Source organism: Gracilinanus agilis, chromosome 3 (genome assembly GCF_016433145.1).
Source record: "Gracilinanus agilis isolate LMUSP501 chromosome 3, AgileGrace, whole genome shotgun sequence".
Classification (NCBI taxonomy): Eukaryota; Metazoa; Chordata; class Mammalia; order Didelphimorphia; family Didelphidae; genus Gracilinanus; species Gracilinanus agilis.
Genome location: NC_058132.1, coordinates 293,619,081 through 293,634,198, shown reverse-complemented (window position 1 = coordinate 293,634,198; position 15,118 = coordinate 293,619,081). Strand labels below are relative to the sequence as shown.

The following is a 15,118-nucleotide window of genomic DNA, read 5'->3' as shown; positions in this document are numbered from 1 at the left end:
AATTAGCTATTCATTCCAGTTCATTTTAACATCAAGTAGAAGTTAAGTATCTCTGAATTTACTAGTTGTGGTTTGATTGCTTAATGAACTAAACAAAAGTATGTTCCCTAATAAATTTTGACTTTTAATGACAATACGATGTGTACAACTTAACACTATTAGGTCAGACTCTCATCATTTAAAGTGATCGATCAGTGTTGTTTCTTTTTGCTTATTTCCTTAATATAAGAAATTATCTTTTCTCCTCAAAATGCTGTAACATTTATTTTAGAGGAACACGTTTTAAAATGCCTGTACTACATTCTTCTTTACATCTTAAAGGAATCTCACATTATTATTATGCAGACATGAATGAATAAAGTTAATGTTCTTAATTCTTATTTAAAATAATATTGATGTAGCAGCTATTTAGCAACCCAGAGACAATGAAATATATTGCCACTCTAATTATTGCATTCAATTTCTTTAAGGACCTGCTGTGAACTGAGTACTGTCTTGGTCATGGTTATGGTCATGGTTATGCTTCCACAACTGATATCTCCCAAAGGAACAGCAGACAGGTTTCAGAAATTCACTAATATAATTATTTCAAAAGTTGGGGGTGATGTTTTCATTCATTTGATGCTTAGTCACTTTTTCTAGCCACATGTACATTTGGTCTTGATGTAGGTAAAGCTATCCTGAAGTTAAGTATAACTTATATGCAAATATACATTTCTATTATTACATATAAGTAAGCAGTCCTATAGTTAAATATATGTATGTTAGGTATGGTCAGAATAGTCTTTAACTATTACTTGACAGTTATGAGCAAGTTCTTTGGCTTTGTTAATATTTTTAATATAATAAGTAGTGACTTAAAAAAAATTAGCAATAAATACCCAGTATGTTGTAACAGTCTCCACTCTGATATAGAAAGAAATGAGCAGTAGATCATAGGAGAAAACTATTCTTTAAGAACTTTTAATTGTGGTTTTGTTGAATGACTCCTTACTGTATATATCACAATTTCAGAAAGAAAATTTTATCTTTTACCCAAAGGGGTATTCGTGTTTATTTCAGATTATATTAAGGACTACTACAAGTCCAGAGCTGGGACTAGGGCTAAGCACCTGCCTTAAATGTGTTGATGGACACTTTTTTTAGTACTAACAAATTTGCTATTTTTTATGGCAGAAAATTCCACTTTATCTATGGTATATTTTGTGACAGCTCACATCACAGCAAAAAGTTCTGAGCCCCCCAGTACCATATTCTTCCTAGGCACACAATAATGAAGGAAGTTAGGTTTTATCAAGAATTCTTTCTTTTCTTCTTTTTTTAATCTTTAATTCGATTTGTACAATTCAGTGTGGTACAGTTTTCAGAACTCATAAGGCATTCAAAAACCTTGTCCCGGCTCTGTTCAATCCATTTCTCCCTTCCCTCATTAATTTATTTCTACATATACATTTTAGGGACTGTATTTTTTTGTAATATTAAAAAGATATTTCCATAGTGAGTGGAGGTTAGACTCTTAGAATGCCCTCAGTTTCCTGGATTTGCTTTGACTATCTTCTAAATTGCATGTATTATATTAATTTCAATAATTAATGGTTTGAATAAAGGTATAATTGTTTTGTGTTTTCCTTTCCAATAGTACGCACTGGATCGGCTGAAGGTGATGTGTGAAGAAGCTTTGTGTAGTAACCTCTCAGTAGAAAATGTTGCTGACATCCTTATCCTTGCAGATTTGCACAGTGCAGAACAATTGAAAGCACAAGCAATAGAGTTCATTAATAGGTTAGTGATGTCTAGATTTCAATGAGCTTGCTATCTTAACATCTTTGCCCAAACAAAATTCCTTAAGTTTGCTTACATTTTCATTGTAGGTGCAGTGTACTTCGACAGTTTGGGTGTAAAGATGGGAAAAACTGGAACAGCAAGTAAGATGATATCAGCTTCTCTTTTTAATTTGAAAGCTGTAAATATTTCTGTAGGCTTAAGAGCCTTATCTATTAATATGAATTTGCATAATTTTTGAAAGTAGCTTTGTAGCCTTCCATCATCCAAAATGTGAGAAAGAGAATAGAGAATTTTCATTTTTCTGTTCTGTTTCCATATTTGTCCGATTTAGATCATGCCAATAACATTTTAATGCCATTATTTTAAGTGATTAAGTGACATGATGTTATTGTGAAGAAGAAGAAATTTCTGTTTAAGGAACAGTTTTGACAAAACTCATTTTTACATGGTTTAGCAACCTCCCATGTTTGAAAAGTTCAACTCTAAAATGTTTTGATTATATTTTATGCCAGGTCTAGAAACTATCCAATTTCTCTGGTAATTTGACCTACATAACGGACATTTATGTAGAACTTAAAAATTTATGTATATCATATACATTGCTTTATTTGCATCATTTTATTTTACAATAGTCCTTTCATGAGGTGTAGGAATCCACATTTTACATATTAGCAAACTATAATGTAGAGTAACTCCTGGCAAAAAGCTTCTGGTAAGGATTGGCTGGACTTTGAAAACTGCCGAGTATTGAATTCTTTCTTTTGAACGTTAGTTCCCTGAGAAAGTAAAAATAAGGTATTGTTTCTCAGTTATTGTTATCTTCACTGGTATATTCAAGCCAGGTTAGTGATCATAGAAAATATATATAAATATATATATATATATATACATATATATATATATATATGTATATATATATATATATGTATTTATTTTAACCTTTACCTTCTGTCTTGGAGTCAATACTAAATTTTAAGACAGAAGAGCAGTGAGGTCTAGGCAATTATAGTAAGTGATTTGTCTTGGGTCAAACAACCTATAGTGTCTTGAGACCACATTTGAACTAGACATTCTAGCTACTGGCCTACTTAGCTTCCTTCTTAGAAGGATAAATTGCTTTGAAATAAAGCAAACAGGTAGTTTTTCAATATGTATATCTGCTTGGTATTAGATGATGTTATAAGGTACTATCTGAGAAAATAGCAAGTAGGTTTAAGTTTATCATTTACATGGTGTCTTAATTACATAATTTGTATATAAGCACTCAGGAATCACAGTTTGAACAAATAAATGAAAATATTTAATAATTGAAATTAGTTGAAAAGTGAATAAATCAGTCACACTAGTTTGGCATTACATGAGTAAAACATGTTTTATTGTTAACATAACCCTTTTTTAAAGAAAGTTTTAAAACATTTTGAATTCTATGGCTGTTACTTTTATTCCTTTTAATGTTAGATTTTTGTGAAGTATGTTTAATTAAATGTTCCATTCACTTTATTTTTCAGCCAAACAACAGACATAATGGAAACAGCAGGCTGGAAGTCTATGATTCAGTCCCACCCTCATTTAGTGGCAGAGGCCTTCCGAGCACTAGCATCTGCACAGTGTCCACAGTTTGGTATTCCACGCAAACGACTAAAACAGTCTTGAAATCTTCCGTGAACTTTAGAAAAACTCAATTGACTTTTACTCCTCCAGGTCCAGATGGATTCTAATATTCAAACCATAAACAAGAATTGTTTTTGTTATCCTTGTCCACAGAACAGAAGCTGAAAAAGCATTGTTTGCTTTTCAGATGGATAATTTATGGTTTAATCTTCAGCTTTAAATTAGACTGATTACTCTCTAATTCACTGCAAGGCCTTAAATTATCTTCAATGACTTCTCTAGTTCATATAGGCTAATTTTTTTTTTTGAATTGTGCCTTGTCTTTTTGACTAGGCTATGCAGGATTGCACTAGCTCCATAATGCAGTAAAATTGATAACTAAAGATATTAAGTTTCAAAAGGATCTTCCATTATTTTGAAAAAACAAAATGAATTTTATAGTTTTGGTCCTGTGCTATCTCGAAGGTTAAAACTAGGCTCTCCTCAAAAGCACTTGAATTGGAGATTACCACGGATATGCTCCAGTCCAAGTCTTGTGAATACAGGAGAGCTTGCTTACCTTCAAGGTAAGTTATGGCAATACACTACTTTGATTCTAATTTATTTTTCATTGTAGGGGCAAATATGCAATGGTTTGGCCTGAAAGAATTGTATTTTCAGTACAGTTTGTAATACATGTCTGTATGTTAACTGTCCAACAAACTTTGAGAAACACATAATAAAATTTTGCTTGTGTTTCTTCATGCCCTAGTTAATGATGTTTGAGAATTAAGGTTAAGATGTCAAAAAGAATACTCTTTGCTCTTAGAAATTTTCTATTTATTTTGACCCTCGCTTATATAAAGATTCCTGGACATGCAGAAAGTATACATATATAATGACCAAATGAAATTAAATTAATGGGCCAAATTAAGAATGATAAATATGCACTTTTAATGTGTAAGTTTTTTGTATACTGAGTGGTACATATATATTTTGCTTTTGATTGAAGTAATGAGGTACAGTTAATATGTCTTAACTTTTGGAAAGAAAAATTAGGGTATTTGGAGCCAACTGGGACACTCATTTTAATACCTTGGACAAGGAAAATAACAAGGCAATGAATTGATTCTGAATTTCATACACATTAAGTAACTGATGTACTCTCCCTTCAAAGAAGGCACATAATAAAACAATCCTGGGCAGCTTATTCTCCTCTTTTTCCTTTTATGAAAAATAGTGTGCAACTATCTGTTTTCTCTTAAAGGGATGTGCACACTAGAGGAGAGACACCCCCCTTCCCCTCCCTATTCATCTTTATGATAAGTAACTCAGACCACATTTTGAAGCATTGTTTTCCTCTCCTTTCTGTCTTAAGTTAATGTGCATTGTGGATGATATTGAAATTCTGCATAATGTGAACAGGACAAACCATTCGAAAACTCCTTTTCATGGGCCAGTTCTTTATTATAAATGAATTTTAGCTTTAAATAACATTTTCAGTGTTCAATAGCTTTGTTTACAATTTGAGGGGGGGGGGTGACATATCTGCAATGGTGCACAGTATGGGAAGAGCAGGAGAGTAACTATTGAGTTACTGCTTTAAATTGACTGTAATAGTGATAATATATAAATTGATACTAGGCAAATTTTTTTGTTTGACCACAAAGGAAGAAGTGTCTCACTGGAAAATAAAGCATATTAAATATATATATATATATATTTACATTTATAAATTTATGCACAAAGGATTGTAATTTACCTGTAGAGTTTTACAGTACAGGATAAAGGAAATTTAAATTTTATCTTCCAAAATAATTTGTATTTCCCAGGTGTTCATTAGTAATCCTATGTTTAAGGAAGAGAATGTATGCGTATTTACACTTAACACTGAAAAGTAAGCATTTACTTACAAACTGAAAAGCATTTAAAGGTTCAACCTTTCAAATCTGTAAATCTCTTTCTCTGGTTTTAACTGTATTATTATGTCAGTTTTGAAATTGGAAGCATCCCTTAGGCAAGCAGAAAGATTAAAGTTGAACAGAAGATTCCTTCCCTGATAATGGGCTATTTCTGTCCTTTGGAGCAGTAAGAAAAGTAAAAACACACTTCCCTGTCTCCACTATGAGATTGAGCTATACGTGTTTACAATGTTAAGTTGATTATTTTCATTTAAGAAATAAATTTAAATCCTGCTAGAGATCTCCCAGACTGGCTACCTGGGTATACATAATGTTTCCTCCACCTCAGTATAGTGAATTTTTTCTGCCATGTATTATATTAAATTTGAGAGAGAGAGAGAGAGAGAGAGAGAGAGAAATGAGTGAGTGTGTGAGTGTGTGTGATTGTGTGTGTGTGTAATTACACACATCACACCATGCATAATTCACTGCTAAAAACTATAGCTCTAAAATACAGTAATGTTTATTACTGTGTAATATTCACTTCAGCTTCTTCTAATATAATATAACTGTCTATTGGAGAGCTTAAGGATTTTATTATAAAGATTTTTAAAAGCTCAATAGCACATTTTGTACCAAAAATGTCAAACACTGTGCTGTAAGAATATCTACGTTTGTAAAAATGTCCACTTTTCAGATAATACAATGCATACCTTCCTTACACTAACAGAAAATTGTATGGCAGTTGTTTTGCTTATTTTTATTTATTATGTATATTACAGTTTTGTTATGTCTTAAGGAAAAGGTAAACAGTTGCTGTATTCTCAAGTGGATGCATTCATTATTAACTCTTTGGTTGCATTTAAACCCCATGCAACATTCTCAGTGGGGACTGTCCAGAACATTTTTGTCCTTTTGAATCACCAGCTTGCTTTTATGTCCCTTTTTTGTCACTTCAGAGGGAGCTTTTCCCTAGAAATGTAGTGATTAATTTCAAATGTTCTATGTTAAAAAATAACCATTATGAAATGTTCTTATTCAGGCTAAGATTTTAAAACAGTTTGTTATGTACATGTGTGTTTTGTTTTTTAAAACTGTACAAGTGTTTGGAGCACAAGTATGAAGGTGCCATAATATTTTGGCTTGCCAACATTACCTCCTTAAATATTCACGTCTCCCACCTTCAAACTTTTTTGGAGAATCTTGCATGTGTTGTGTGGTCATGTTGCGTGTATATACACGCCTGTATGTATGTGTGTGTGATATTTTTACAGAGATAGATTTTTCTGAAAATAGGACTCAGTTAAATCTTGAAATTACAGGTTTGTTTCACATATTTCATTTTAACTTATTTAGGAATGCAGTTCAGGAGGCAAGAAAGCTATAAAATACTTTTTTATATGGTCAATTTACTGCATACTGAACTAAGAAAATACAGTGCCTTTTTAGGACTTCTATTATAAAACATTAAAATTTCATTTCTCAGCTATTACTGATACATAATTAAATTAGATTGGAAGTAAATTTTTAAAACAATGGATTAATTTATTTAACTCTTTGACATTGCAGTAAGCTTACAATTGAAATCAGAAAGCACATCTCCTTTGCAGATGTATAATTGATATAGACATTCTTAAAATCTAACATACCCTTTATTCAGATGATTTTTTAAAAAAAAATTCAATGCAGTCAGTCACAGTATTCTTGAACAGGAAGAGAATTGATTTTTTTTTCTCCCCTAATTCAAACACATCAGATATTTATCATTACAGTCATCTCATTGTCCAAAAATAAGTATTTTAAGAATTAAATTTTAAGTTTTCATAGTTTAAATTCAATATTTCTGTCTAGATAAAAACTTTTTCAAATTACAAGTGTTAACCTCATTTATTTGAAATTGTAATATTGGTCACTGGTGATGGAAAGATATACAACACTCACATACAAATGCACACACACACACAGAGCTTCCTATAAACTATCAAGATGAAACTAGTTTAACCAGTTCTCTGCACATAGTAGGTGCTTAATAAATGTTTGCTGAATTGAATTAGACTCACAGCTTATTTTCTGTTTGCAGTAAATGGACTTTATATTTGAAGGGGAATTTGTGGGAATTCTTCTGATGTTTGACTTCATCATCATGCATAGCAGTCCAGTTAATTATGTATTTGGTGTTTAGAATGAAGGCTTAACTTAAATGAGTCCTGTTTTGGAAATAAACACATTTGTTAAAATGATTTAAAGACCAGTATTGGGGTGAATATGATTTAGAAAATTCATAATATATGTATAAACACTTGCATCAAACCGGCCAGCCTCTTTTTTTAATCAGCTGATGTTATTGTTCAGATACTTTTTGTATCTTGTTGCTGAAAATATTTTTGCATTTCAGCACATCAAGTTACAATAAAGTTATTACTTATGCAGAATCATTTTGTTCCCTTTGCATTTATTGGAATGAATGAATGAATTTATTTATGTATATGTGTGTGTATCTCTGTGTGTATGTATGTATGTATGTGTGTTTTCATTTTGGATTATTATGCTTTTTAAAATGGGCAAGGATCATCTTGTCAAGTAATGTAAATCAATTTTTGTTTGTATCCAAGAAAGACTATACTTTTGAGACTGGCCATATCTTTTCCTCTCTCTATAAATAACATTTTCATCAATGAATTGAAAATACATTTATTACAACAGCCTAGATATATCAACTTGTACACACTCATTAAAGTCTAGAATAGCTGATGAAACAGATTAAAATCATATAAGAACTATTGTTAATTATCACTTCTTCTGCATCTTAGTGCCTGACTTTACCTGCTTTTACAAACCCATGAGGAAGAATGGATGGAAGGAAGGCTGGACAGTCCTAGTTCTATCTTGGGGATCTAGGACATGAGTCTCTGCCCATGAAAATGGGGCGGGGGGTGGGGAGTTACTGATTAGTTTGGGAAAAAAAAACCACCTACTAGGTGCATAGGAAAGGTAGATGTTAAGGAGCAGTTTGAAAGTGCTCCTAACTTATGTATAGAAAATGAATTATAGGTCATATGAGTCATCCTAAGTAGAAAGAGGAAAAGAGCCAAGTAATTATTTACTTTATTATTTAGAATCTTTCAAATGGAATGTAATTGCCATGCTAATATGAACCTTTTTTCTTAATTAGTAAAATAAGTAAAGCTATTTCTCTCTTTTGGAATAGTTTCACAGGATATGAAATGAAAAGCATCATTTAAGTAACTTTTATGAGAGCAGATGTCATGCAGGTGGTTCATTTGGTCTCCTTTAGAATTACATAAAATAGATCATTAGAGGATAATTTCTCATTACCAATCAAAGGCGATTTCTGTTGTCTGATATTGGTGTTGCCTAAGGTACTATATGTCTTTTGGCAGCATTCATTCAGCAAACATTTATTATTTGCATATTGTTGAACATATGTCATAGACCTATTATTTTAATGTTTATAGGTAGTATAGTTACCAAATCAGATTTAATGTAGTAAAGTTAAAGTGATAGGAACATGGATGTAGACCTTGAAGAAGTCTGCCTCACAATTTGATCCTTTCCTTTTTCTGATAACGAAAAATGAGGTCTAGAAAGGACAAGACATGTCCAGGGAATAGTTGAGATCCAGGATTCACACTCCAATGGGTATTCAGTATTCTTTCCTATTACAACTACTATTTTGAAAACCCAATTCATTCCCTGATCACACAATTTCTCAATGTCTTGAAGAACTCCAACCATTTTTTCCTATGTAACTTCAATGACACTGTATGATTTTATATCCTTTAAGATCCATAACTTCACTCTGATCACAGGCTCTTTGTCTTCAATGCCGGTTTTTGTTCTTATCCATAAACAGTGGTTTCCTGATCCTTATCTACCCAGTTTGTCTTCCTCATTCTGCCTTATTTCTTGGCTGTGGTTTATCCTAGGTGGAATGTTCTTCACTTTTTATTCTTCTCTAGCCTTGTTACAATCTCATTACCTTTATCATAGGCACCTTGATCTCCTAATCCTCATTCCTAGCTAAACCCCCATTCTACATTTCTTAAGTCTTACTCCTGTGCTACTCAGTGGTGATAGAAAAAGTCAGCATGATCTGGCCTACACCATTTGTCAAATTCAGTAAACATTTACATGTCTACTATGGTTAGGGCCAAGCTCAATATATGTTTCCTGTCTCATTGTTGACTACTCTAAACCTTTTCCTCTTTTCTTTCACCTATATTATACTTATAGCAGATGACCTGGCTTCTTATTGAGAAGATTGATGCCATCTGAAGATATCTCAAAGGAACTCTATCTTTTGTTGGAGAACAAGATTTCAAATCTTGTCTTATGCTCGCTGTCCATATAATCCAGTGAAAGTTTGCCTCCTTAGTCTGCATCTCTCATCTGTCAAATGAAAGGTTTAGACTACATGCCCTCTGAGGGTACTTTTCAGAATTAAATCTATGATCCAGTAACTTGTGGTTTACTCCTCTAAACTTCTTAATATCATCCACTCTTTCCTCCCTCTGATGACTACATGAAAATATTTCTACACATTGTTCATGCTGTTCGCTATTCTTACATCCTTAAATTCATTTTTCCCTGCAACTTTTTTCTAACTATTTTCTTTAATGGCATCTTTTCTTTCCCTCTGGTTCTTTTTAATCTGCTTAAAAATAAATTCTATCTCCCTAATACTAAGAAAAGTACCATTTGAGACACTTTTATCTCATCTCATTTTTGCCTTCTGTCCCAATCTTCCAGACAGATAGTGTACTTTGTAGAACACTAGGCCTTGAGGACTTGAAGATAACCCTTGGTTCAAGATGATTTGAGTTTAAATAGAGTTGTGTGCATTTGGGATAACTGTGTACAAGGCACTTAACTGATTAACACCAGTTTCCTCAACTGTAAAATGGGAATAATAATAGTATTTCACCGAATTGTGAAGATCCAATGAAAGATTTGTGAAGGTCTTAATATGATGACTGCCAAATGATAGGTGCTTAATGCTTATTCTTTCCTTTCCCCTATAATCTTTGAAAAAAGATGTTTACATAGAATACTTCAACTATATTACCACTTTAGAGCCTAATTAAACCCTCATAACCTTATCTTTGGCCCGCCCCCCCCCCCCCATCAGACTTCTGAAATGATTATCAAAGGTTACCAATCTGATCGCCAAATTAGTGTGGTCTAATAGAGGAGAAAAGCACAGGATTTGGAGTCATAGAACCTATTTTCAAATTCTTCTCCTAGGCCTTACTACTAGTATGATTTGGGGTAAGTAATTTAATCTTTCTAAAATTCACTTTATAAATAAAATGAGACATTATATTAGATGACCTTCAAGGCCCTTTCCAGCCCTAGAGTCCATGTTGCTATGAAATCCAATTACCCCTTCTCCCCACCCCCACCCCCAGTTTTTATCCTCTAATTTCTGTAAAATTGGACAGTAGTCCATCATTAGTAGAAAACATGTAAACTATATTAACATTCTATATACAGGAGAAATAGGCAATAATCAATAGAAGAAAAGCACTGGAATTAAAAGTGTTTGGGAAAGACTTCTTGAAGAAGGTGTGCTTTTAGGTGAGACTTGGAGAAAGTCAAAAGGCTGATGGAAATAAGAGGATTTCAGATGTGAGCAAAGATCACAGAGAGGGTGCTCAAACTTAGGCTATAGAGAGTTTGAGAAGAAAGAACTGAGAAAAACTATTTTAATTTGGTAAAGGGATTATTCATAACTTTTTAGAGAGTAGGTCAGAAACCAGATTATAAAGAGTTAAGAAGAGTGAGAACAAATCAAGTTGGAGTTATCTATTGTGGATGGTCTTCAAAGAGTTTATTCACAAAAGAGGAGAGAGTAATAGGATGATAGATAGGCAGGGATGGCCTCTCAGCCTTGACTATATTCTTTCCTCTCCTAAATGCAGAAACACCACACTGCTGTTGCTGTGTACCTCCTTTTCTGTTAGGTCCTTCTAGCACTTTAAGGAAAGTGCTTCTCAGGGTTTTCACTGATTACAAGGAACCTTGTCCTCTACCTAGACTAATAACTGAAATGAATTGCCGCTATAATGTATTTGACCAGTGATCAAACCCCTACTTGAAATAACTCTAGGCAGATCATTTCCCCTTTGGATGTAATTGTCCGGAAATACTGACATTAAGCCCAAATGTCTCTCCACAGTTCTTTGTTGCCTCTAGTTCTTTGCACAGGCCAAGTAGAAATAAAATCCTTTTTCCACTTGATATGTTCTTCAAATCCTAAACATAGCTATCATATCTCTCATGTTTTGTCCAGGATAACCCATATCCCTTTAATATACTTAATTCTCACAACTAATTCTCGTATTCCAAGGATTCAAGACCTTTTTCTATGTTGATTGTTCTCATGGCTGCTCTCTCTTTTGTCAATATCCTTCTTAAATTTTATTGTATTTAATGTGGTACTCAAGATGCTTTCCAACCAAGGTAGAATGCAAAGAGTATCTATTTATGGATTTATTTATGAAATCTACATCACAACGGAGCAGCTAGGCAAGCACAGTGGACAGAGTGGTGGGTGTGAAGTTAGACTCCTTTCTAAATTCAAATTTAGCCTCAGACACTAGCTTTGTAACTGTAGGCAAGTGACTTAACCCTTTTTGCCTCAGTTTCCTCATCTGTAAAATGAACTTGAAAAAGAAATGGCAAAATTATTCCAGTATCTTTGCCAAAAAAACCCCAAATAGGAACATGAGTTGAACAAGACTGAAAACTTAAACAAAAATGTGTCTATGTGTAGCCCAAGATTATGGTAACTTTTTTCTGCCACATCACTGTGCATCATTTGAAATTTGTAGTTCTTTAAAACTTCCAGAACTTTTTCAGATAAATTCTTTGAAATAATTTCTTCCTTAGCCTTTATGTCTGAAATAAACTTTTTTGAACCTAAGTATAGACTTTATGTTTATTTTCATTGAATTTCATCTTAATACATTTCAATCCTTTGCTATGGTATTTGGATCCTGATTCATTTACTGTGTTACTCCATCCAACATTATGTCATCTGAAAATTTTAATACATGTACAATATATTCCTTTATCCAAGTCATTGATATAAATGTCTAAGTTTAAGCAAAGGTCTCTGGTGCACTGCCATGAATACCATCATTGACACTGAATGACAATGACTGAGTTCAGTTAGTCACTCAACTGCCAGTGTACAGAGATGACTATATCATCTTCCCTCCTCAGACTTTAGCCTTCAATCCTCCATCTTCCTAAGAATTATATGAAATAGTTTACCTACTGAAGTATTCATGAGAATATGTATTTACTATATTTTTGTGATCTACCAGTTTGGCAGCTATGTTAAAAAACGAGGTAATATCTGGACATAACCTGTTGAAGCCGTGTTGGCCCTTTATTTCCTTTGCCAGATAGATGTCTACTAAATATTTCTTTAGTGATTTTGTTGTAGATTTTCCCTTGAGTTTTTCAAACTTTTTCCCCCTTTTGTTTAAATATGGACATTAGCCCCTCTCTATTCTTTCAGTACTTCACTTTTATGCCCTTTAAGACATTATGGACATTGAATCACTAATTATTTCCACCAATTCTTTGGGTGGGACCACTTCACTTATTCAATAATTTCTGCCTTGTCAATTTCAATCACTTTTACAGATTAAATGGCCATCTCTATTTAGATGGTTCTCAAACTTTTGTTTTCATCCCTGACCTCTTCAAAACCCCACACTGCCTGTGGGTTCTGTTCACTTTGATGTCGTCTTAGTACCTCAAACTTAACGTAACCAAGATTGAACTCATTTTGATTTCTGGTCATACATTGCTAAACTAACCTTTAGATTTCTTCTTCTTTTACAATTCTTGGTGTTGCAACTTGTACTCAGTGTTTCCTAAATAAAGTTGAATCTTCTGACCATAATATCTGTGCTCCATGTAACAAGGAGACCAAATAGGATGCAAGACTGTAAGAACAGAAAGCAATATAAATATAAAGGGCAATCCAAAAGCAAGACACATTAAAGAAGAGGTAAATAAAATGAATCTCTTTTTGGGAAGCATGGAGATATAATCATTTTAGGCCAAAAAATTCTACTTCAGTTTATCAGTTTCTTTGAATATGAGACTAAAAAATATTTCCAAAATTATTCAGTTTAAAATTTACTTTAGTAGTGATCACAACTCTTCCTCTTCCTCTGTCCCCCAAGCCAATCATGTAGGAACTGAGTTTTCAAAGATTATTTACAAGTCAGAGACACATAGGATCATAAATGGCATGAGACATTTCACATTCTTGATGAGATATCCCTTTAAGAAAAAAAAAATAACTATACAGTGTATAGGCAAAACTTTTTCTATTTCTGGAATGTATTAAAGTGTTGTAGGGTAAAAGATAACTCAGTTCTTTTGATTTAATAATTAAGTATAATTTACTCAATATATTCTGTCATAGTTACCCAAGGTATTAAAACAGTACAACATTTAAATCTATACTAGTTGGACTCTTAGATTTTTTTTAAACCTTTCCTCCCTTTTTGCTTTTGTAATCTATAGTAAATACTTATTTATGTGGATGGTGAAATGAGTAGATAGCATGGGTAAAAATAGAGACAATTTTGAAATTCCATTTTGACCCATTGAAATTTAACTACCTCTATCTATTCTTTTAACAGACCTTGAAAGAAAAATTAATTTAGATTTCTTCTTTCCCTTCTCTAGTCCAGCCTCCATTTCACTGGGCAATGAAATGGTCCAAAAGAAGAAAATAGAAGAGAAAATAAAGAGGATCCAGATAACTACAAACAGTACCACCAACATCCTTGAACAGTGAAGAAATAGATTTTGTTTTCCTTTCCCCGTCTCTCCCTTCCTCTTCCTTTGAAATATACTATTAAAATCTTTAAAAGTTATTATGAGCAGAGTTCAAAGTTTTTAGTTACTGGAAAGTTAGTATACCTTCTGGACTGGCAAAGAAAAACTGAGATTAAAAGATACCCAAAATGTCTCTTATTTTACTCTAATATTTGTCTTACCAAAGTACTCAGCCAAATTCCCTTTCAGCATTATGCCTTTTTGAGAGTTCATAGAAGGAAATATTGATAACATGATATGAGAACTTTGCCTTATTTTTGCAGCTAACGCTGCATATATATTGGTTGCTTTCTTGCATTTTCCAGCATGTTTACCTATTGCCCTCCTTCACACACATTTTACTACACAAGACTCATTTTGAGATTGTAGTGAGGAGGGATGGATTGAGTAGGGTGGATCATATATTGACATCGATATTCAGGTTGTTAACATGGATGTTCCATTAAAAAATTCTTTGTGCCACTGTGGTCAGTTCAATAGTTTTGACCAACATCTCGGATGAAAGAAGGATATCTTCTTAGTATCATTGTTAACTACAAGTTGTAGTTTGGGTTGTCATCTGTTGCCAGACAACAGGTTGTTGATAAAAAGTTAAATATCGTCTGTACTTCTAAATAGTACTGTTTTTCTAACAGGGTGAGAAATAGTTTTTCAGAGTGCCAAGTTCTGTTCTTGACTTCCTCTAACTAGTTAGGTGCTGTTGGGCAAGTTTTCTTAAATCTAGTATATTCATTTTTGCAGTAAGGAAAAAGAATAAGATAGTCTGTTAAGGTTTTTTACTTTTAGAAAAGTTTATACTTTTATAGAATTATTGATCTTTGAAACTTTTGTATCTATGATTTCATTGATATTTACACTACTGTTAGTGATACAGATTGCAAACCACCTATGTGTGCTCATTTTTGTCTGTGTCCCCCCATCAATATATTGTAGAGAGTAAACTTAATATCCCA

At 32.9% G+C, this 15,118-nt stretch overlaps 1 protein-coding gene across 1 annotated transcript in view; it reads left to right on the top strand.

Annotated features, from left to right (window-relative positions):
• Positions 1-14,311, top strand: part of SPOPL (speckle type BTB/POZ protein like) — a 33,290-nt gene extending 18,979 nt beyond the window's left edge. The window contains exons 8-11 of the mRNA XM_044666606.1: positions 1,640-1,782; positions 1,872-1,925; positions 3,294-3,962; positions 14,013-14,311. Coding sequence (XP_044522541.1) covers positions 1,640-1,782; positions 1,872-1,925; positions 3,294-3,438 — 342 coding nt within the window. The 3' untranslated portion in view covers positions 3,439-3,962; positions 14,013-14,311. The remainder of the gene's footprint in view (positions 1-1,639; positions 1,783-1,871; positions 1,926-3,293; positions 3,963-14,012) is intronic.
• The last annotated feature ends 807 nt before the right edge of the window (positions 14,312-15,118 follow it).